Genomic DNA, 22,239 nt, shown 5'->3' on the forward strand with positions numbered 1-22,239 from the left:
CATGTGCACTTGGTAGCGCTTGCAAAGAGTGTCGTTTAACCGGACATCTGTGTACAGCTCCTCCCTGCGGAACAATTTATGTCAGTCTTTCTCCTCTATGGGCCAATCCGGTCTACATACTCATCGATTTTCACCTGGCATCCGGTCGCCAGCGCGCCAGCCTCAATACAATTGCACACCTTGGCCAGCAGCCTATTGAGCCCTGTGAGTGTGGGACTCCGGACTTGCCAAAAGGCACTGGTATACGCCGGGATCACATTGGCGACTTTCGGGGTGTCTATGAAGGCGCAGTGAATGCGCTGATCTGGCAGCAGTTGTTGCCTTAGGACGGCGACATTGTTATATGCCGAGACCAAGGCGTCGAGAGCGTTGATGCCTTCCCAAGGATTGCCTCCTGCATGCGCGCTTTTACCCGTGAACTCGCAGCGGATATTCTTGCGCGCATTCATTAATGTCCCCGCAATCCCATCGGATGGTTCCTGACCCGGGAAGAGTTTCTTGGGTCCGGAATGGCTGTTGATCAATGTCAGAAGATCCTCTCATGTCCACACAGCTGCAGCGGGAACATACGCCATGAGGGAAATATTGACACCCTCGTAGGCCCCAGCATCAATAAGCTTGGCCTTGCCTCCTCCATTCTCCTCGGCTGGAGTTCCTAGTAGCTGCGTGCGTCCGGGGATGCCATATTTCTTCAAAATATAAGACAACCCCAGAAAAGCTGCGATACTACTGGTGGCGATCAGGTTATGCCCACAAGCATGTCCAATACCAGGCAGAGCATCATATTCCGCGTTGAAATTGATCAACCGCCCGCCCGATCCGCTCCGGGCTTCAAATGATGTGGCGATGCCGAACGCATGGCGGGTGACTTCAAATCCCTGCTTCTCCAGAAAATCGCAAATTGTATCATGGGCGTGATGCTCCTGATAGGCGAGCTCGGGATTCGACCAGATCTGGGGGTTTTTAAAAGCATCAGCCAAGAGAGTTGCGATCAGTAGTCAAGTGTCGGGGCTCATACGTTGTGGTTCACTTCTCGCAAGGTCTGCTTCAGCGAGTCCAGCGCAGCATCTATCGTCGCTTGCACGTCACTAATATCCACCGTGGACAGGGTCATGTTTATTTGTGTTCTGGCGATGATTTGAAAAAGAGGTTATTGTATGACTACGAGTGGTCTTTTGTGGATGGCCCAGTATATTTATTGTCAAGACTATCAAGCTGGGGCAGATCCGAGGCACCCGCTTTGATCCTACATTGGCAAAACATTGTCCATCAGCCTCGCGTGAAAATTGCCGACGGTCCACCAGGGGGGGGGGCCTTTGATAGCGGAATGACGAGATTTATCATTCCGGGACTTGTGAGCCCATGAATCGGCAACCAGTGGGGCTCTCCGCGCCATCGGAACCTGTGGGGTATAATGCACAAGACACCCTATGGTCACCATGGGGTTGATAATCGTGATCAAGCTGCGCGTTTGATAGCCAAATGGATTGCCGACAGGATGCGGGTTGCCGATGCGATGCCCGCATTGGCTGGACTGCCGACGCGAAGCCCTAATCTTCGGCCCCAGGAAAATTGATATCGAACTTCAACCTTAACGACGAGTGATGGACGCATGTTGGATGTGAGTTTCGGCAATCTGAGAAGCTCAAGAGCAATTTTGATTGCCGAGCAAGCCACTTTGGCCTCTACTGGCGTGTGGTATCGCACGAATTCCGCAGTGCCGTGTTGCATGAACAGCCATTACCGTATAGAAACCCCGGCGATAGCGATGATCGAGACGTCAATTCTGATATCGAATTCCCTGAGGATCCGCTTATCGCCACCACACTTGGTCCGGGATGTGGGCCCGTAAAGTTGCAGAAGTCATATATCTGGCCGTTTTAGGAAGCCCCGGATGCACCGAACGACGTTGACGAGTGTCTGAATTATTCATCGTCGCTTAACATAAACGTCCGTCCCTTTTAAATCAAACTTTCATCCAAGGTTTCAATTGAATTGCCATCCTTTTTTTTTTCCTTTTTCTTTTTGGGAAGATGGAAAAACCGCCGCCTCCGGGTGCTCATGTACCCGATTTCGACAAACTGAAAGTCGACACCAACCCCGCCGCTCGTGATGTGGATGTTGGCCAAGTACTGGATGTTGAATCCATTCCAAAGGTTGAGAAGAGGGTTCTTTGGAAGCTCGACCTGCTGTGAGCTCTCCCGAACTTTGTGAAAAAGACCCATGTCTAACATGTGCACCAGCCTGATCCCTCTCATGGCAATATGCTACATGTTACAGTATATGGACAAACTAGCCCTCAGCCAAGCAACTCTCTTTGATCTTCGAGAAGAGATGGTATTAATCCCTCACCCACAGACACGTCTCTCTGTGAGCAACGAATGCTGACCAAAAATGGGATTTGGTAGGGCCTGAAAGACAACCAATATAACTGGGCATCGGCCATATTCTACTTTGGATATTTTACTTGGAGCTGGCCCAGCTCTTATCTCATTGTTCGACTTCCCCTGGGCAAGTACCTGAGTCTAGCGGTCTTCTTATGGGGTGGCATTCTTATGTGCCATGCCGCCTGTACTTCATTCAGTGGGCTTATGGTGGCCCGGTTTTTCTTGGGGATAGGAGAGGCATCCATCGCTCCTGGATTTGCTATCATCACAGGTATGTTCTACAAAAGAGAAGAGCAGCCTGCGCGACAAGCAGCCTGGTTCTTTGGCAACTCCATCGCAAGTGTTGTCGGGGGAATGGTCGCGTATGGAATCGGCGAGATCCATGGTAGCGCGCTCAGTGGCTGGCAGCTGTTGTTCCTCATCCTTGGGTCGATCACTGCTGGCTATGGAATTGTTCTTGGTGCACTCCTCCCCGACTCACCGGTCAAGACGATTTTCTTCAACAAAGCCGAGAAGGCAATTGCACTGCGCCGAACCCTCAAGAATAAGACCGGCGTTATGGACGCGGGCAAGTTCAAATGGAGCCAGGTCCTGATGGCAATCAAGGACCCTCAGACATGGTTCCTTGTGTTGTACATGTTTTGCGTGAACCTCTGCAATGGTGGTATTACCAGTTTCTCCTCCATCATTATTCGTGGCTTTGGGTTCCCCAAGCTCAAGGCCCTTTTGATCCAGATGCCTATCGGAGTGGCACAGGTTGTCTTTCTCGTTTTCACCTCTGGTTTCGCTACTCTCGTGCGCTCGACCCGAATTATCATGATGATCCTGAACACGACTGTATCCATGATCGGCATGATTATGATCTGGAGGCTGGGGGAGGGAAACCGAGCGGGCAAGATGACAGGTCTGTGTCTGGGAGCAGTTTTCGCTGTCAATATTCCGCTGTCGCTCAGCCTGATCAGCTCAAACGTCGCCGGCTTCACGAAGAAAAGCACCGTTAGTGCACTCATGTTTGTCGCCTACTGTATAGGGAACATTGTTGGCCCGCAGTTCTTCATACCATCGGAGGAACCTGAGTATCCGGTTGGTGCCTTCTTCTTTTTGCTTTTCCCTTTGGGAGAATGGAGTTGATACTGACACTCGACAGACCGGCATCAAAGCTGCCATGTCAGGCTTGGTTTTTGGGGTTTTTTTCTTGATCTGCCTCTACATCTTCTACACAGGGGAAAACCATCGACGAGACCAAGTGTATGGATCACCCAGGCAATTGACCGAGGCGGAAGAATTACAAGACGAGCTATCCAACAAGACCGACCATGAGATAGAAAGCTTCCGATATGTACTTTGACGGGGATCGCGTGAATATATTTCTTGGCTATGTATCTTTCTCTTTTTGTCTCTTGTATCGCGTGCCATGGCATATCAGCAGGTATTTGGCAAAGAAGTCTTCGGCAAAGTCATCGAAGGGCTCATATGTGGCGCCGAGCTGGTATGCTGCTGCAATCCCGGAGATGCAGGCGATTTCGTGCATATTCTGCGAGCCCATTAAGTATGACTACTGGGAAGAAAAAAAAAAGATAAAAGGGAAAAGGTTCACTTACCACCATCGTCCAGCTTCCTGCATACAATGTGTGATTCGTGCCATTGATCAGCATCATCCCGGGTACAACCCGGAGGTAGTGCTGCCACCGATGGCCAAATTGGTGCCACCATTTCCGGCCGATGATTTTGGTAGAGTCAATATCGGTCCAAGTCCACAGATCCTGATGCTGATCATTCAGGAAAATAGTCTGAAATACATGCTGGTCTTGTGGCAAAGCGGGTTTTCCCTCGCCCAGTCGCTCTCGGAACTGGTGCTGGTAGTTTGTACAATCAAACCCCATCTCAATCTTGTCCGGGTCTGAGTGAAATGAGTGCGTATAGTACATGGGCTGGAACCCCAGCCAGCCGTCCTTTCGAATCTCGGGCGACTGCTCTGCAAACGCGATCTGGTCCTTTCGGTCCTGAGATGTCGGTTGAGCGCACAGATGTGGGGTATATTGCACTTCAAAGATTCGCTGAAAGTACTCAGAGTCGGAGTGCGTGATGGTAATATCGTTGTAAAATTTGACGCCCCCTAGAACATACTTCTCCCGCCAGGTGGCGTGCCGACCAAGGAGCTTCTTGGCCTCATCCGCCGGGCAGCAAAGTACGAGTTCGTCGAAGACCTCGGTCAATGGTTCCTCTTGGGAGAGATCATCTTCGCGATGCGCCTGAGTCTGCAACACCACGCCTTTTTTGCCTCGCTCTAGGATAGAGGTTGTGCAATTCATCCGGAGGTCGATCCTTTTGGAGCGTAGATCCGCTGCCCAGTCTTGATAAAAGCTGCCCAGGTTTGGAAATGTGAACATTGTTGGGAGGTTGGGTAGCAGCGTATCCGGGTCGTATTCCCAGAGGCTCATCTGAGGGTCGTCAAAAAGCCGCTCCAGCAACACGCTTGGCACGTTGGGAGTCTGGTTGCCAGTGCCCAAGAACAAGGCCAACAGCGGTAGAACCATTTTTTTATTGAAGTCGTCGCTGAAGCGGAAGAGTCGTAGGGTCACTTTGACTGGTAGAATGCCGAGGATGGGCATGAGGTATTTGATGCACTTGAGAACACGACCGAGTTTCTTGATCTCCCCCGAGAGCTGGTCGACCAACGGGCTGGGAAAGACATTGGTCCAGAAACTGTCGTGGCCTTTGCCGAAAGAAACCTGGAGTTTCACGGGCTGTGGCTCATAGCCATACTGGCGAAAGAATCGAAAAGTGTGTCGAAAGATTGCGGAGCCGCCTTGCACGCCGTCGTTCAGCCAACTGGCCCCATATTGCGAGTCATCTAATGAAATTGAGGTAGCCTGGCCACCGGCATGGGATTCGGTGTCGATTAATGCCACTTCAAACATGTGAGGATGGTTTGCCAGGGTTGAGGCACAGGACTGCGGTGGGATTCAGTATCAGGATTTATGAACGTCCCAAGAAGCTCCTACCATGCCTGCTGCGCCAGCTCCGATGACGGCGACCCTCTTTTTCCGTGTTTCGGGCATTGTAATGTATGTGAGTGAACACCGCATCCAGGATGTCCTTCATGCCCTTCCTACCGATTTTATCCCTTGGGAGATCCTGATGTAATGCGATCGTGATGTCAGGGCCCAACATCTACAGCGATGAACCAATCACCGACGTCAATATGCCGCATAGATGGATTTGGCGATCGACGGATTAAATGGAAGTTTGGGGCCATCAGGCGACAAAATCCCAATAAATTAGTGTCAGACAAGACATTATAGCTATTGTTATTTACGTGTTCGGCTGGAATCGAATAACAGTGAGATGATACGCTTCAATGGAACCCCGGGGTATACAATCCACACACAACCAATTGCGGAGCAGTTCCAAGCCCCATATAGGACAACGCACCGCGGCGAAGCAGCAAGTCGTGACGGGCATGATATGTACATGGATACAAAGACCATCCTCGCCGGGAGAATCGGCCGGAAGGAAGACAGAGGGCCTTGGGGGCGTCAATTTTTTTTTTTTCCATTCTCCAAGGAATGAGGACGTCGGAGTCATCAGGAGATGATTGAGGACGGCGATGGGCCACCAACCACTTCACCAGGCATCGGCTTGCGTGCCCACACTCGTCGGCTGCGGCAGTTAGTTAAGTGAGTGCGACGGATGTCGAGGGGTTCGAGAAATCCAGAACTTACGCCTTGTGGTAAGGATGGTAGTGAGGGTTCTTGAGATCCTTGCGCAAGTTGGCCACATACACATGGACTTCATCCTTCGTCCACGGCTCTGGAGATCCGTATTTGGTCAGGAGCCACATGCACCATCCTTCCATGCCCGACAGCCAATGTTGAATGTTGACCGTGCCGGCCTCCTTGTACTTCTGATCCTTGGGCCACGGGCCGATCGGCCACTTGTAAGTCTTCTCATGCACATCCACGAAGCCCGCCTTTCGGATACTAGTCGGCAGGCTATTCACGATGTCGCAGGGTCGGCCTGCACGTTCTCCGCATTGCTGCACGATGGTTGCCCAGCTTGCCAGAGCCGAGTCGGGTGGCAGACTTCCATCGTCACTCCGAACAAATGGACCGACCTCCAGCTGTTCAATCCATCCACCCGGTCGCAGTTTGCTGGGAGGTGGGTCAGACACAAATCCCCATGCCACCACCACACGTGCACTTACTCGTAACACTCCCTGTAGAGACGGTCCCACTCTTTGAAATCAAATGCTCCGATCATATTGCGCATATGAATGAGATCAAACGGTTCGCGCCATGTCCACTCCTGAAGCACATCGTCGACCTCAATCACACAGTTCGGGGGCATCCAAGTGACGGGAGGCGGGAAGAGGTCCACACCGCGGACGGTCGCTGCAGGCTGGAGTTAGTGCAGGGTACACATAACATCAAAGAATAAAAGGCCTTACCACCGGGGAACATGTCGGCGACATCGCTAGGGGATAGATTAGCCAAGTTGTTTCCACCCAAGCAATCCGAAATCATCCTTCACGTACATGGCCCAGGTGCCCTTGCCCGTCCCAATGTCCAGAATGTGTTGTGGGTCGTCCCCAACTGGCGAACGAAATAGCGGATTGTCTCGGTGCGAGTCCATGATAAGATCGACGAGGTGACTGACGGGCGGATGAGAAAACGCGGCACTTCCAGACCCAGAGACAAAACAGGGAACCTACCCGGCCTCGTACGTCTCGAACATTTGTTCATCCGATGGAAGACTGCAGTGGGAATGAGACTTGTGAATCCGGTGTGTGGCCAGCGCGCGACTCACATGTATTCTTTGTTGCGGAGGGATTGGTAGCTGTGGGTCTCGTCATGAGCTGTCATATTCGCAATGATTTCCGGGGAGGAGTCGCGAAGAGGTGGTCCTACCGACGGCCATTATCCATCAAGCCACGATAGATCGAGGACCCGATGGAAGTGGTTTCCCTAAACTCGAGTTAAAATCGACCCCGGGACTTTCATATCGAGCAAGTCACATACGATTGCCAATCATCGGGATTGTAGGTGCTGTCGGCTGCATACAAGTCCGGATCCTGGCAAAGGCCAAGGTTAGAGAAAAGAAATCCAGGGATAATATTAGCGCACATACCACGGCAATAGGCTGGTCGGCCATGGTGGGAAGGAAGGAAGGGAGTTGGGTGGTGAGAGAGAGGAAAAAGGATGGGGGAGGAGAAAGGAATGAGGTCGAAGCTAAGGTGGAATTTAATAATCGCTGGGCCCGCGATGGCGTCCTTCTTTTCCTCTCTTTGCTTTTTTTTTTCTTTCTGAACGGCGCGCCCCGCCCCTAGTTTTTTATTTTTATTTTTATTCTTTTCCTTGATTATTTCCCTTCTCTCTTCGCATGGACCGTGGAGGCTTCAGTTCTATTGGGCCAACATGGCTACCGGGCTCATTCCCGCATCCCGCGAAGGACCGGGCCCTCGAATGATGGAGACGCAAGGGAAACATCCATCGGGGACCATTCGGTGATCATCCACCCAAATGCATTTCCGTATCCAATAGCTGTCATGTCGAGGTGGATCCGAGTTGCGGGAAGCTCTTTTGGGGCCCCCTTGGCGCCCACAAAAGTACGCTGAGAGAGGGGAGTGTGTTAGGGATGACTGGCCTGACGGGAGTCACTGGAGTGGGGTGTGGGTATAACCCCCCTCCCCACGAGAGGGGGCCCATCTTCCAGCTCAGCGCCCATCGCACCTAATCCAATGGATGCCTCTCTCTGGCCTCTGATTACTGCGCGCACCGTTTCGTTGCCCCACTGGCTTGCACCGGAACTCAGGCTCGAGGCATCCGGCATGTTGCGGGGCTCAATCCTTCCTACCTTCGAACCTCGATCAACTGCATCTGCTGGATATATCAGATCACAAGGAGAAAGTGCGGCGGATTGCATGGTGCTCATGCACGATGGAGTCCGGTGCTGCAAAGCGTAGGAACCGGGCGCTTGCACTAGCCCGATCGGTTTGGAGTGGAAGTAGCCATCGCACGAGATGCAATGGAGAAGACACAAGACAAAATCACTCGACTACGGTACGAAAGTACAAAGCATCCATGGATATCGCGCTCAACCCCTCGCTCAGCCGCCTGCGCCCGAGGGAACATTGTTGCAGTTACGCTGCCCGAATATCCACTCCGCTCCACGTCGACGCGGCTGTCGTTGCCAATAGACACCGTGTTTCGTCATGATTCTATCCTCGGTGTGACCGATGTGGATCTTAGAGCGGGCGACACCACAATACCCCGACTCTATGGCGTTGCTCGCCGTTTAAAGGCGCGTCTCATTGGCAAAGTTGTCTCGTGTGGAATCGGACATTCGTACGGGTTTGATGGTGTTACCGTCATGCCCAACCGATCAAATGGGGGACTCGATGGCTTCTGGTGAATCAGATACCCCGTCAACGCTTTGGATAGCCTGGCCCATGCTCCATACGAGCTCCCTCGCTGTCTCCCCGACAGGAACATCAGGAAGCATCACAAATAATAAAAATATGACTTGAATTGTCCACCACGTTACCACCAGGCCCTTCGGCATTCAACAGAAGCGATGGATTCAATCGTTCCAGTAGTGATAGACCAGAGGGAAACTCTTCGTGGACACATCTGCTTTTTGTTCGACAAATTCAAAGATTAATCGGCGATTGATGACTCTGAAGACAGCATCAATCCTCGAGATAGACCGTTTATTCACAGAGAATGGCGTCGGTTAACAAAAAACGTGTTGTGGCAGATCTTGAGATCTTGCGTCATCCCGCGGGGACCGGAGGTTCAGGTCAGCTATTCTTCCATCCATGATATTCGATCTTCTCTTGACTCGAACACCTCCCCCATGACTATCAAAGTGGCCATTATTGGTGCTGGGTGAGCCCTAACCCTGCCCGCGACCCTAGAAACCCTAGATACTGATCCCCCCGTCCCATGCAGCCCCGGAGGCTTGGCCACGTTGAAGACGCTATTAGCAGCGTCAACCTCAGCAAATCCAATCGAAGCATGCTTGTTTGAAGCGTATGCCCCTCCTCTACTCTATTCAGTATCGGCTCATCCACTCACAGTGGCTCACAGAGAAGATGGCATCGGGGGCACATTTCATTACCGCTCCTATGAAAATGCAGACTTGGTGAGTAGCAAGCAGCTCACCACTTTCTCGGATCATCGCTTGCCTCTCGACACCCCAGACCATATATCTCTGCCAGAATATGTCGATTATCTCCGGTCGTATGTGACCCGCTTTGAACTGGGCCCATTCATCAAGCTCCATTGCCCCGTACTCAACGTCTCTCCGCTCCATGGTGACCCCGGCTGGACGCATCGAGTTCGTTATCTCGACCGCAGCCGTCCTGGACAAGAACAAGAACAGGAGCATGTATTCGACTGTTCGCATATCGCAGTTTGTACCGGGTTGCATGTCCAGCCCAACATTGCTTCCATTCCAGGAATTGAGAATGTCCAAGGAGATGTGTTCCATTCTGCCCTTTACAAAGGCCGGGATCAAGTGGCCGGTCGCCGAGTTCTCATCTTAGGGTGTGGCGAGACCGCGATGGGTGAGTTTGGATGCCGACTCCTCGGGGAATCCGAGGCTGATGTCCTCTGTTCTAGACATCGCATACGAATCCATCAAGGCCAACGCAGAGTCGGTCACCATGTGTTTTCGTACGGGCTTTCTCTCTTTCCCCAAGCAGCTCAGTCGATTCCAGGTGCTTGGGAGAACTTTCAGTGGAGGCCTTCCCATCGATGGCCTGATCACGAATCTATTTGAGACCGCATACGTGCATCGAGCAGTGGCTCACAGCCGGCTGCGCTGGTTTATCTCCGACTTTGTCATTAAACGGGTGCTGTGGTTTCTGACAGGAACCCAGGCCGGGATGAACCAGCATATCGGGGCGCTGCCCAAGGAGCGGCTGGGAAGAGCCTATGTGTTCCTCAACAAGAGCAACAAAGCAATGCCATATCTCAACCGCCCCTACCAAAAGCATAATCCGTTCCTTGCCTGGATTGGGAACCGATATATCGACCCACCAGAAGACGCCAACTCGGAACGAGCGGTTGATACATGCACTTGGCCGCAGTCCATCGACAACACGGGAAAAGTACTCTTTCAGCCGAATCCAAGCCGCAAGGATTGGCAAAGACTGAGAAACAAAGACATCCGACCAAACTGTGTTGTCTACTGTACTGGGTAAGGATTTCTTTTCTTTTCTTTTCTTTTTTTGCCCTGCCATGCTAACCCTCACCAGCTACCGGCAAACATTCCCCTACCTCGATACCTCATATCCTACTGCATCCGACGCCACGATCCGGAATATCATCCATCCATCTCACTCGGATATTGCGTTTATTGGGTTCGTTCGGCCAGGTGTGGGAGCGATTCCTCCGATTGCTGAACAGCAAGCAATGTGGTGGACGGCCCTCATCACAGGCCGCATGGCCATCCCCCGCGATCCTCCACATTATCATCTACTTGCTGCCCAAAGCTCTCGTATTCAGTATGGCGTCGATCATAGCGCTTATATGAGTACCCTTGCCCGGGACTTTGGCGGGGCCCCGGGGTTGGTTGAGCTGTATCGCCGACATGGGTTGCGCATTCTTTTGACTTATTGTTTTGGCGCAGCATTTGTGACTTTCTATCGGCTGGTCGGTCCATTTGAGGCCTCTGTCGCCCCCGAAATCACTCGAACTGAGCTCGCTGAGACCATCCTTCGTCGGGGTATCATCGGTAATCTTTTCTTTGGTATCGTGCCCATGCTGTTTTATGGCCTGGTCAATTTCGGGGCGTTTTGTCTGGATCTTATTGGGTTGATTCCTGCTGAGCCAAGTGTTGTGTGACCATCTCAATAGCAATTGCGATGACTTTACTGCGATTGCATGGAAGCGATCAACAGTTTCATGGGGGTTAGGTCAACTATGAACAAGTACCTTCACAGGACTCCTCTTGAGTATTGATTGTCGAATTACCTCTACCTTGATAAAGTCATTCTATATTTTTGTCTTGTTTTGTAATTTGTTCATTACTTTTGGCAGCGTTCACCCAACCAACTATGTATGGATGGCACGTTAGGCTGGGGTAAAACTAGCCAGTTTCTTATTTTGTTGATATAGCTCTAAATTCTTTTCTTGTCTTCTCATCTGGTTTATATCCGACAAGTATTTCGCTAGCAAGAAATCCACCCAAAGCGCAACCAAAAGTCATATATTTATACTTCAAGACTGTCGTTATATATTCCTCGATATTTCAACATCTTCCTACCTATTTTGAGCGCGCAGAAGTACCTGGACAAATGAAAGTCTTTAAAATATGCAAAATGAGCCATAATAAAATAAAATCAAAGACTTCATTCACATAGATTCTACTCAAGTCATTCCACCAGTACAAGTCATGTGACATCAACGGTGCCCGCGGCTCAACGGCAAGGGTGCACAGTCATTTTCTCCCTCCGCCGAGAATGGCACCGGACAGAACACACGCTAAATTCACCGGCGCTCCTGACTACGACAATGCCGAATTCTGGGATGTTCGATTTGCCACCGGCCAGGATGTGGGTGAATGGTTGAATTCTGGCGAAGTGCTCCTGGAAGCTGTCCTCCATGAGCTGGAGCGCCGCCCAGCGGTGGTCGCGCGCAACCCCCCTCGCGTGTTACATCTGGGTCCGGGTATTTCCCAACTGGGAGGGAGGTTGCGCGACGCTTGTGTCAACCGACAATGGCTGGGTAATGGGATCGTGGTAAGCTTCGTATCTCTTCACCTGGGTTCAGCGAGCTTATGTTTTTGCAGAACGTCGACTTCTCCGCCGAGGCCGTCCGCCTGGGCCAGGAATTTGAAAGTCAGAGAAATCCCAATCACGCGATGCCGTGGCTACGCATTGACTTGCGTTCGTGGCATGACGTTTCTGCCCTCTACCGCTTTGCACCCTTTGATGTGATTCTGGACAAAAGTACTAGCGACGCCATTGCCACCGCTGGCGACCAAATCTTTTCCTTTACCGATGACCTCTCTAGCACCAGCCCCACTGTTCGTGAAATTTTGTCGAAAGCCACGACGGCTACTTTGCCTCCGGTAGAACTGTTGGCCTTACAACTCGTTCCATTAACCCGCAAGGGAACCACATGGATTGCTTTATCGTACTCGGCTACCCGATTCGATAATTTGCCCTACCTGATGGAATACTGGACACTATGCTCCCGCACCCCATTGAAGGCCCCTCCCGGTCCCGTCGCTTCTACAACTCATACCCCGGACGTGTTCCACTGGATATACGTCATGAAGCGAAAATAAGCGGACTTCACTTGCAGAAATACGGCCAAACAATATCAGGTCTACTACGACTACTCGACCCAGAAATATAAGCAACCCCGGTCATATTTAACCTTGATTGTTTCACGATCTACCATGTCCATCGCGCTATTTCTTTGGAAGGTACTCCACAGGTGTGCTTTTGAAGGTTCGCTGTTCTTTCAGCAGCCAAGGTTGATCGCTACAGGTTGATCAGTCTACTGTTGATACTCGCGGGAATGGACTAGGGAAACTTACCGTTAGCATACAGAGCGTACGAGTCCGCGTTCAACACAGCCTGGCTACTGCTGAGGGCCGTGGCAGCCGAGTAGCCGTATCCCAAGTCATCGGTTCCAGGGCTGTACACGCCCGGAGCGTGAGTGAATTCATGCAGGGTCGTGGTGGCCTGGTCCTGGTCGTGGCAGGAGCTCGCCAGAGCGGGCAAGTAGGAGTAGTAGATGTCACAGTTTGCAATGATGTTCTGCGCCGGCAGCGTGTACGCAAGGACGTTTGACTCGCAGTACCCGTACGTGTCAGTGCAATAGTAGCTGGTTGACCCGGAGCCAGTCGAGCCAGCTTCTTTTGCCACGGCCTTCAATCGAGCGGCCACCGTCTGACGGGTCGAGCTCGACGTGGTTTTGAAGTACTCGCTGAACTTTGAGGACGAGCCGGAAAGGGCCGCCTCCGCCGCGGCATTTGCCAGCGATACCGTGTTCTTCAGGGCCTTCTCCAGAGCCGATTTGCGGCTCGAATTACTGCAAGCCTCGTTCGTCCGGCGACTCAGGGGCTTGATAGCCTTGGTGACCTGGGATGCCTTGATCCCATCCACTTCGATCTTGAGCTCATTGGAGCGGAACGGCAAGTATCCGGATACAGCGCTGCCATTGACCAGGGGCACCAGACCGTTGGAGCGAAGGATCACTGGACCCCCGCTGGACAGGTCGCTCGTCGAGGCAATGTCGAACTCATCCTCCAAGGTCTCCCCGACGGCCAGCGACGTAAGGGATTCCGAGGTAAGGTCCTGCATCTTGAAGCGACGCTTGATACCATCGAACGTCACCTCCTCCTCTGCACTTCGGGTTAGCAGTGAACAACGACGTGCTGAGGACTTGCACCATACCATCTTTGTAAACGGCGACCTTCTTGACGGGAGCGGCATCCCGGAAGAAATTGAGGTGCACAAATGTGACGTCCTTGCGGCCGTTGTTCTTGACCACGGCTTTGATCCGCGTGTCGCTCACCTGGCTCAGGGTAACATCGAGCCCAGGTGCCTTGTCAGCCTCAACCGGCAAGGCGCACGCGTTTTGTGCGAGGGCAATGAGCACCGTGGAAAAGGCCGCGAAACGCATGATGACCGATTGGCAATTGAGTAGATCGTTTTTGAGGAATGTGTCACAGTTCCGGGTTGCTTGAGGACTGCTTGAGGACTTTAAAGATTGGAAAATTCCGAATCTTGGGGAAACCAATCCAACTTTATACCTCTTCAGGCTGTCAATGGTGATGCCCTCAGTGATATCTCCCGTCCCTCTGATACTCCTCACCCCCGACGGTGATCGTCAATCAGGATGACTGAAGAGAGAAGGTGGTATCTTTTCTGCACGAAGCCACAGTGATCACATCCATGCCTCACCCGTTCCCGGGGAAATGAAGCCCCGGTGGTATCTTGTAACTGGCCACAGATACTCCGAGGGCCCTGGCATACTCAAGACTGTCGCGAACATGTCGGTACCATTCATTGCCTTGGCCCGGCGGAAGCCCGTAACGTCTGCAAATGCTGGCCGGCGGTTGTTCGAATTTCCGAATCTCCAACGATGTGGCTTGTCCAACCTGCTTGATATCGAGATTCGAGAAAAACTAAGACCAGCCAATGTAACGGGATCAGGGCGAGATAAGCCGGGGAAACGTGAGCAACACATGACCCTCATTTCTAGGCCAGATCTCACGGGGTTATTGCCTCGGAAGATATAGTGGCTCAGGCACCGAAAGAAGTCTGGTAGTTGATATTGCACGAGGCCTTGGTGGCACCTGGGCATGGATGTGCTTGCGATATCAGTGATTGTGCCAAGCCCTAAGACCCTGGATGGCGGCCGGACTCCGGCGCCAAGATTACAACCCAAGACTTGCCCGAGTCTTGACTGCAGATAAAATTGCTTGGTTTTTACTGTTACGAGTCAGGTTTATTTGGCAGCGGTTGGAGATTAGCAGATTAGGGGGTTGACGGGGACAGGGTGACACGCCTCGGGGAACCAGACAAGATTTGACTGATCCATCCAGCTTGGCTCAAAAGGCAGAGTGTTTATTGGTGTAGCCAGAATATATATCGGCACCGGATGAATGGCCTTGCTCCGAATTGCTTCCCGTGTGTTGATTGTTCTCTCAACACCCGAAACCTCATATCGTCTCTCTCGTCGGTTTATCAGAATGAACTTGAGCGTGGGTCTGCAAGTCAGTCTCGCTTCCCTCTCCATAATGCAGACATCGCAACCGTTGGCAGTACCGGTCCAAGTGTCCATTCACAATGCCGCGCCTTCTCCCGTCACTGTCCTCCGATGGGGCACACCATTAGACCCTCGTGCGGGGGTTTTGGGGGTTTTCGGGGTGTGCGACACAACAAACGGACAGGATTTACCAATGGACACGATCAAGATATCCCGCAAGCTGCCTGCTTCGGTGGAAGACTTGGTGGAGATCCCTGCCCAGCATACCTTGAATATCGTGGTCAATCTACCCCCGTTGCCTCTTGAACCTGGCCATGAATACTCCGTTCGCGCACAAGGAACCTGGCATGCTGTATGGGAAAGCCCACTGGCCGATGTAAACGCATCCCAGCGGCAGGAACTTGGAGGGGCAAAGCGCGGGGCATTTCAGTCGAATTCTGTTCTAGTCAAGATGGAATGAACGGGTCATTTTTTCACTGGCTGCCCTGAACGAACATCATTTCCAAATACTTGAATCTTCTTCTGGCCTTGATTAAAGCCAGCATTATTTATGGACTGTGGGATGAGGCCCGACGCAGCGTACAAGAGATGGTCTAATTGAAATCGCGAATGTGGGCAGGGTTCTAGTGCATTCATACACTTTTTGCTCAATAGTCCATGACCCCAACGCCCCGGAGGATATTCCTTTGTTGATAATAGCGTCAAATCCAGGGACTATTTAATAGGATCTGTGGACTCGGTGTAATCCAGGCCTTTCCCTACGATACTCTTCCATCTACGGGAACAATAAATGGCCCCCCAGGTGATTCACCCCCAGGACGATGCAGGAAGGGTCTTTGAGGTTTTGAAGAAAGGGGGAATTGCTATAATACCGGCAAGTGTTGGCTATGGGGTCGTTGCTATTGACACAGGCGCCCTGCAACGTATATTCGTCGCGAAAAAGCGTCAACCACATAAAAGACACGCTATGATCGGGAGCTATGCCCTTCACCAAGCTCTTCATGTTCTCCCTGCGCGGGAGGCTGGCATGGTCCGGCTTCTGGCAGTGGATTTGGATCTTCCTCTCGGAGTAGTTGCGCCCTGTCGCCTTGACCATCCGATCATGCAGAAACTCCCACCTGAGACGTTGGCCCGAAGCTCCGTCGAAGGTACACTAGCAATGCTAGTGAATGGCGGTGCATTCCAGGATGAGCTGTCCCGACTGGCCATGGAGGAAGAGCTCCCCCTGATGGGCTCCTCGGCCAACTTGACTGGAAGAGGGACAAAGACTCTTGTGGAGGACATCGAGCCTGAGATCCGAGACGTGGCAGATATTATTGTCGACTATGGGAAGGCAAAGTTTAACCACCCACGTCCCTCATCGACAATGTTTGATTTCAAAAATATCCAGCTTTTGCGGTATGGGGCGTGCTATGATGTGGTGCAGGATGCTCTCTGGCGCTTCTATGGGTTGAACATGCCCAACGACCCAGGCCGCGCGATTCTTTTCTCTGGACACTTGGAAAATGAACAAAATAGGTATTACGCTCAAGTAGGGCGGCCATAAATGCTTGGTCCCGAAATAGTATTTATCTTTCCGCAACTTATCCCTCTTCGAAGGCTTTTCTGTGAACTAGTGCAATACAATGCTCTATAGTTGCCCAACGCGGACGGACTTTTGTCGTTTCTCCTCTAGCCAAAACTGCTCCATACTTCACAAATCTGCAGAAATCAATCCAGCCACAGTAAAAGAAACAAGGAAGGAAATAGTGAGACTGCGGCCCAGATATCATGTTCCATGCCCAGAATCGGCGTTATAAATCCCGAATTCATCCACCTTGGCAACGGCTTTGGCTACCGTCTCGAAAAAGAATGGAATAAGAACAGAGTTTGAAATCGCTATGGGCAGTCTGATAATTGCATGTGTGTCAGAATGCCCTCCGTGAAGTTCCACAACAGTGCGCTATCATGAACATGCCAAGCGGCACCGGTCCAGAAAGAGCGCCGACGCCCCTGGAGCCGATTAAGCTTTTGATAGAAACCATGTCGGATCGCATTTGCTGAGACCTGCAATCCAAATGGCCCATGATTTGACAACACGGCCAACGATGGTCTGCTTCCGGCGACCACCGTTCTTGCCTCGGCAGTGATTTGCGCTCGTACCTCTCCAACACCCATTGTTGTGATGTTACTGCTGAATTTCACATTGGTCAGGTTGGAAGAACTCTGGATAAGTCCCAGAGTATAGCAGGTTGGAAGTCGTGGTAGGTAGAAAGTAGATGGATCCGCTACCATGTTCGACAATGAAATGTTTGGGGGGACAGGACAGTCCCGAAGCAGCCCAGTGTAATAGTCGATACTGGAAAATTGGGAAAAAAGATTGATTTCCTCCCCGTCAAGATCAAACCCGGATAGATGATCGAGCTTTGGGGGAAGGGTGAAAAGAAATTGTTTTGCACGCAACAACTTGTATCCAGACGGTGTCCTGACTACCGCCCGCGCAAAGGAGCCCGGAAGATCCCGAGCCATGGAAACAATCACGCTGTTGAGAAAAACATTGGTATCTTCTCCCAGAGATTGCAGAGCCTTCTCGTAGACTTGATGGTTATTTTGCCGACGGGTGCTGAAGAAACCAGTGGACAGGCTGTGAAGGATATGCGGGCCAAAGATTTTCAACACATAAAGGGTGGGCAAACTCAATATGTCTCCATACCCTTGAGCAACTGACCAGATTGAAGACACGATGGCGGCGAGGTTGTATTTTGCCACGAATTCGCGGAATGAGAGCAGTAGGTCGTCTGGGACGGGGAATGGAAACACGAACCCGTCGTTTAATGTCGGGAATCGAGCCAGATGAGCAGCCCATCGTGACAAGGCCAACTGGGTCTCATTGGGGTCAATAAAGACAGTCACTGGATTTCCTGTTCGAAAGTCTACTCGTTCAAGGCCAGCCAAGTTGAATGTCAGTTTGTCCAGTGGAATATCAAAACGATCGAAGAAATCATGCACAATAGGAAGATCATGAAAGGCCAACACGCCGATATCAATGATCGAGCCGGTGACAGGATCGTGGTATGTCTCTGTGTGCCCTCCTAAGACATTCTTTCGTTCTACTACCACGACAGACTTCCTCAAGTCCTGCTGGAGTCGGACAGCAGCGTAGGTGCCACTTGCACCACCACCCACAATTGCGACATCCCGAGTGATAATATCTTCCGGAGAATAATCGATTTCATCCAAAGAGATAGCCCAAGAACAACTGAATGTGGCCCAGGCCAGGAGCCCCCAAGGTGCCATGGCGATGAAAGGTGACTGGGGAACAGCGTGACAAAAGCCCCACGGGAGGATACCGTGGAGGGACTAAATATCTTAGAGTCCTGGAGATACAGGGACAGTGTCTATGTTGGGGTTCTGCATATCATTTGGCAGGCCGGTATCGGGATTGCTGCTTCTTGAATTGATGTCGACGGGAGAACAGGGATGGTGAGTTTTTGTTTGGATGACAAGGCGACTTGTACCTCCCGAGTCTCTTGGTCTAAGCAACGTAGGTGCACCGTGAGCACCTGTTCTTTTGTGAGGGCATACTGCATATGGCTGCGTATTGACTAGGGTGGTGAGTCCATGGCTGCTGCCGCCTTTCCAACCAAGAAATCAAGAGCTTGAGAGTTTTTATAATTCTTTGTTTGGAAAGGAAACCAGACTTGATTATAGGATCTCTCAGTGCAGGCCGATCCATGGACGCTGACATCAGGCATAAAGTGGAATCGGTACTCAGGACCACTGCCTTGAAAGGGTATAGGACAGGCCATGTAGTAGAAATTTGACTCTGCTAATGATACTGCATTTTTGCCGTTGCCAGTTATTAAATGTAACTGACAAAGACGCTGCTACTAGAAGCCGAAGACGAGGTTAGGACCTGGTTGTTTTGTTTGATGTCCATGAGTGTTGCTCCAAAAGGTCTAAAGTTGTTTGACTCAAAGTCCTCGACAATCCATTCAGCGTTGTACTCGTACAGATCGACATTGACACCCCCCATTAAACGCATGATTCACAGACCTGCCAGTGGTCAGGTTATCGACCGTGGTGGTACCAGCGGTGTTCGAGCTGGCACATTCTTAGGCTTTTAAAGCAGTAACTTGGTCAGGAATGTGCACATACATCAAGACCAAGGAGGAAGTGATTGGCTTTATGAAAGAAAGGGTGTATATCATGACTAGGGTCTTTTTAACCGGCTCAGGGTGGATGTGACCGTGGCGTCAAACCCAAGACAGCTATATAAGCCGAAACGCAATGAAACTGCTAGGTTTCGATCAGCAAAGATGCCGATAATAGGGTGTGTAATGCGGATGGAATACATTGGTGCATCGAATCAGCAAGAGTGGAATATATCAATCGAATAGGAGGACAGTCCATCGGTTGCGTTCGGGATACCGTTAGCTGCATCGGCGGGGTGATCGAAAGGTAATAATCACGGTGCTCTGGCCATATTTAAAATCCGTATAGAGGCCAGGTAATCCCTTGATAATACTCCGTAGTGCACTAATCAGTCAAGACCCGCGAGCCATCCGAAGCAATTGGAAGCAGATGCATCCGTATTAAAATCCAAGTCCTAACAACCGCAACGGCTGTACCAAGTGGGTGGGATCGGTAACACGAACCTAAGGTAGCGAGACCCAAAGGACCTTCAGATTACTCTGTCGCTGTGGCTATATTGAGACTGAACCGATGAAGGACTTAACCTTGGGGGTTCAAGGCATTTGACAATAAAACAGGAATCAATTTTCATGGTTACTAAAGAACCTTTGATGGGGAAGGGACTCCCTCGGTAAACGAAGTCAATGGGTTCAAAGAGGCATCCGCCTCGAGGTCAAAGGGAAGCAAGGATAGCATCTCGGTATCGAAGACTTCTTCAAATGTGAGCCGATCCACGTGTCCCTCCTCCGGCGTTGGCACAATTAAACCTCCATCAGGAAGTGTAGTCATAGACTGAGGCCCGATATTATCTGCCCACAAATTCAGATTAGCCACATGGAGGAGAAGAAAAACCGAACCACATACCAGCGGGCGGAGTGTGAGAGGCAGAGACTTGACCGCCGAAGCTCTCTCTCCAAGACCAGAGTTGATCGTGCAGAAGACTAGCGGAAAGCCGCGTCCGTAGCCTCAATCGGGGCTCCTCTCCACTCTGTTTGGAGTGGCCCTGTCGACTCCAGAGTTGGGCTAAGATATTAGATGTTCTGCCGGGTAGATCACTATCTTCCAAGGATGCCTGACGAAGAAGAAAGAGTGCAGCATTAAACGCCCGCTTGCCGCTCTCGACGTCCAACAGCTCTGCATAGTTGGAATCCTGGAGCTTGAGAATAAACAATGCTACCAAAGAGGTCACTCGAAAGTAGGACGCGGGACAATGCTTCATGAAGTTAGAGGTGGTATCCAGTTGTCGGAGATTGGCTATTAGAGTCTTCGCGATGTCAAATGCTCTCAGAAGAGCTATCTTCCGGGATGTTGAGCCTCCGGAATCCAGTAGGTAAAAGACATAGAGCTGCAGCCCGGTTCCATTCAGTAAGACATCGTTGTCGGCTTCTCGTAAGTTGGATGTTAGGACTGCCGTGTGCTGAGGTAAACGGAGACTTGCCTGTGATTTTTCTTTCCAGTGACCGCGCTAAGTCGAAAAACTCTTGTTCCAACAAAGCTAAAATGGAAAGGCTGTCATGCGTGCGAGGCAGGCCATTTGGGGCTGAAGAACCTTTAGACGTATAGTTGCTCACACGGGCGGAAAAGCGATAAATCAGGAGCTGATGTTTCATGTTTTCCGGGACCATGTACGTGCTGTCTTGGTCGCATATGCGATCGATCATCCAATCCGAGGATGGCAACGCTAGACCATATATAGTGGTCATGCTGTGATGATATCAGTGAAAAGAACATTGCTGAATACAGATATATCATTGTACCTTTGAGACGCAATGTAGCAGATCGACCATGTTTTAACAACCTCTGATATTTCTCTAGCAGTCAGTTTCTGCTTGGTGCGCGAGAAATCCTGAATCGCTTCCGGCTGATGCAGCCCGAGCTGCATTGCAATGGTCTGAGCAAGGTTCACTAGCATCGGAGTTGTGTCATTCCAAAGGGAAGAAGTCGGAAACGGCCACATGCAAAAGAGCAACATCGATTGCACGAGGTACCATGTGTGGGGAGGGTTTGAAATAGTACCCCACAGAAGCTGCTTCAGTGGTGATGTGAGCATACCCAAAAGGCCGGGCTCCTCTGCATATTGTCGTGACGAGATATAGACCACTGTCCAAAAGAGCAGAGGAGATCGATCATAGTAGTTGTTAGGAGGGATTGTTGGGTCCAGCAGCGGGACAGGTGGGTGATACTTCTTAAAATACCTGGGTCAGGTTAGCATGTTGCGATAGACGGTATGTCTATGGGTTTCCTATACAAATGAAACAGAGAATCGATCTGCTGAGAACTTAGGGTAAGATGATCCAGAGTCTTGGGATGCGTGGGTGACGAAAAATCCAGTGTCGGGTAGTGGTTTCGATATCGCCCATCAGGTCTGGGCATTTCACCTGACAGGGGAGTTTGCGCAGGTAATGAGAACTCGGAAGTCAACATGGTCGATGAACCCTGGTCAAGGGACCGATTGCTGGGAGATTCACCAAGTATTAATGGTGGAGTCGATCGAGGTATACCAGAGACAGATGAGCGAAGTTGTCGGACCTCTTGTTCAAGTTCTTCTAGTTTCCTGCCGTCGCCGTCAGTCGTCTTGGGGCTCTCAGAGTGCCAACAGACACTCACGCTCGTTTGTTGACCCTTTTGAACTCGGTATCAATTTGACAATCCTGTCCCAATCGCTGACATCGTGAGCAAAGGTCTGCACGTCCAGTGGACCATTCACATCGGATCTGCAGCGGTTAGTCTTGTGTCAGGCAGCCAGACTTGTTGGCTGAGCTCACCTTGGCTTGTCTACATTGCCTGCATGCAATTCGGCGACCCCGGTGTTTGGGAGCCTGGGATTTTATATCCCTTTCATTTCGTCGCCCCATATTTGCTTGGATGCTGAAAATAACAATTGCTCTGGAAGGCTTGAGCGGAGGTACGATACTTGGGGGGATGACGGTGGAGCTAACCATTTT

At 51.1% G+C, this 22,239-nt stretch overlaps 12 protein-coding genes across 12 annotated transcripts; 6 read left to right on the top strand and 6 right to left on the bottom strand.

The window, feature by feature from the left end:
* Positions 1-95: 95 nt before the first annotated feature.
* Positions 96-1,114, bottom strand: NUU61_004648 (uncharacterized protein; the record flags this gene model as incomplete). The annotated part of the gene is made up of 3 exons (XM_056655230.1): positions 96-513; positions 571-920; positions 1,019-1,114. 3 exons carry the CDS (start codon positions 1,112-1,114, stop codon positions 96-98), a joined length of 864 nt encoding a protein of 287 aa, XP_056513257.1.
* Positions 1,115-2,033: 919 nt separating this feature from the next.
* NUU61_004649 (uncharacterized protein) lies at positions 2,034-3,735 on the top strand (the record flags this gene model as incomplete). The annotated part of the gene is made up of 4 exons (XM_056655231.1): positions 2,034-2,191; positions 2,244-2,337; positions 2,409-3,470; positions 3,535-3,735. 4 exons carry the CDS (start codon positions 2,034-2,036, stop codon positions 3,733-3,735), a joined length of 1,515 nt encoding a protein of 504 aa, XP_056513258.1.
* A 27-nt stretch (positions 3,736-3,762) lies between these two features.
* On the bottom strand, positions 3,763-5,449 carry NUU61_004650 (putative flavin-containing amine oxidasedehydrogenase; the record flags this gene model as incomplete). Its single annotated transcript, XM_056655232.1, has 3 exons — positions 3,763-3,921; positions 3,989-5,341; positions 5,393-5,449. 3 exons carry the CDS (start codon positions 5,447-5,449, stop codon positions 3,763-3,765), a joined length of 1,569 nt encoding a protein of 522 aa, XP_056513259.1.
* A 525-nt stretch (positions 5,450-5,974) lies between these two features.
* Positions 5,975-7,541, bottom strand: NUU61_004651 (class I SAM-dependent methyltransferase; the record flags this gene model as incomplete). The annotated part of the gene is made up of 10 exons (XM_056655233.1): positions 5,975-6,050; positions 6,113-6,541; positions 6,595-6,781; positions 6,838-6,863; positions 6,925-7,041; positions 7,102-7,143; positions 7,197-7,226; positions 7,298-7,354; positions 7,409-7,461; positions 7,518-7,541. 10 exons carry the CDS (start codon positions 7,539-7,541, stop codon positions 5,975-5,977), a joined length of 1,041 nt encoding a protein of 346 aa, XP_056513260.1.
* A 586-nt stretch (positions 7,542-8,127) lies between these two features.
* NUU61_004652 (uncharacterized protein) lies at positions 8,128-8,801 on the top strand (the record flags this gene model as incomplete). Its single annotated transcript, XM_056655234.1, has 2 exons — positions 8,128-8,313; positions 8,373-8,801. The coding sequence occupies 2 exons, from the start codon at positions 8,128-8,130 to the stop codon at positions 8,799-8,801; spliced, it is 615 nt and encodes a 204-aa protein (XP_056513261.1).
* A 444-nt stretch (positions 8,802-9,245) lies between these two features.
* Positions 9,246-11,239, top strand: NUU61_004653 (Monooxygenase; the record flags this gene model as incomplete). Its single annotated transcript, XM_056655235.1, has 5 exons — positions 9,246-9,277; positions 9,341-9,421; positions 9,479-9,957; positions 10,013-10,592; positions 10,651-11,239. The coding sequence occupies 5 exons, from the start codon at positions 9,246-9,248 to the stop codon at positions 11,237-11,239; spliced, it is 1,761 nt and encodes a 586-aa protein (XP_056513262.1).
* Positions 11,240-11,856: 617 nt separating this feature from the next.
* NUU61_004654 (uncharacterized protein) lies at positions 11,857-12,686 on the top strand (the record flags this gene model as incomplete). Its single annotated transcript, XM_056655236.1, has 2 exons — positions 11,857-12,135; positions 12,186-12,686. The coding sequence occupies 2 exons, from the start codon at positions 11,857-11,859 to the stop codon at positions 12,684-12,686; spliced, it is 780 nt and encodes a 259-aa protein (XP_056513263.1).
* A 179-nt stretch (positions 12,687-12,865) lies between these two features.
* mep20 (uncharacterized protein) lies at positions 12,866-14,032 on the bottom strand (the record flags this gene model as incomplete). The annotated part of the gene is made up of 3 exons (XM_056655237.1): positions 12,866-12,885; positions 12,942-13,751; positions 13,804-14,032. The coding sequence occupies 3 exons, from the start codon at positions 14,030-14,032 to the stop codon at positions 12,866-12,868; spliced, it is 1,059 nt and encodes a 352-aa protein (XP_056513264.1).
* Positions 14,033-15,104: 1,072 nt separating this feature from the next.
* Positions 15,105-15,581, top strand: NUU61_004656 (uncharacterized protein; the record flags this gene model as incomplete). Its single annotated transcript, XM_056655238.1, has 1 exon — positions 15,105-15,581. The coding sequence occupies one exon, from the start codon at positions 15,105-15,107 to the stop codon at positions 15,579-15,581; it is 477 nt and encodes a 158-aa protein (XP_056513265.1).
* A 330-nt stretch (positions 15,582-15,911) lies between these two features.
* NUU61_004657 (uncharacterized protein) lies at positions 15,912-16,667 on the top strand (the record flags this gene model as incomplete). Its single annotated transcript, XM_056655239.1, has 1 exon — positions 15,912-16,667. The coding sequence occupies one exon, from the start codon at positions 15,912-15,914 to the stop codon at positions 16,665-16,667; it is 756 nt and encodes a 251-aa protein (XP_056513266.1).
* Positions 16,668-16,999: 332 nt separating this feature from the next.
* NUU61_004658 (flavin monoamine oxidase family protein) lies at positions 17,000-18,397 on the bottom strand (the record flags this gene model as incomplete). The annotated part of the gene is made up of 1 exon (XM_056655240.1): positions 17,000-18,397. The coding sequence occupies one exon, from the start codon at positions 18,395-18,397 to the stop codon at positions 17,000-17,002; it is 1,398 nt and encodes a 465-aa protein (XP_056513267.1).
* A 1,494-nt stretch (positions 18,398-19,891) lies between these two features.
* NUU61_004659 (fungal specific transcription factor domain-containing protein) lies at positions 19,892-21,718 on the bottom strand (the record flags this gene model as incomplete). The annotated part of the gene is made up of 5 exons (XM_056655241.1): positions 19,892-20,103; positions 20,159-20,759; positions 20,866-20,998; positions 21,052-21,489; positions 21,552-21,718. The coding sequence occupies 5 exons, from the start codon at positions 21,716-21,718 to the stop codon at positions 19,892-19,894; spliced, it is 1,551 nt and encodes a 516-aa protein (XP_056513268.1).
* Between the last annotated feature and the right edge of the window lie 521 nt (positions 21,719-22,239).

This window comes from Penicillium alfredii (assembly GCF_028826965.1).
Source record: "Penicillium alfredii strain IBT 34128 chromosome Unknown utg000005l_segment0_segment0, whole genome shotgun sequence".
NCBI classification, from domain to species: Eukaryota; Fungi; Ascomycota; class Eurotiomycetes; order Eurotiales; family Aspergillaceae; genus Penicillium; species Penicillium alfredii.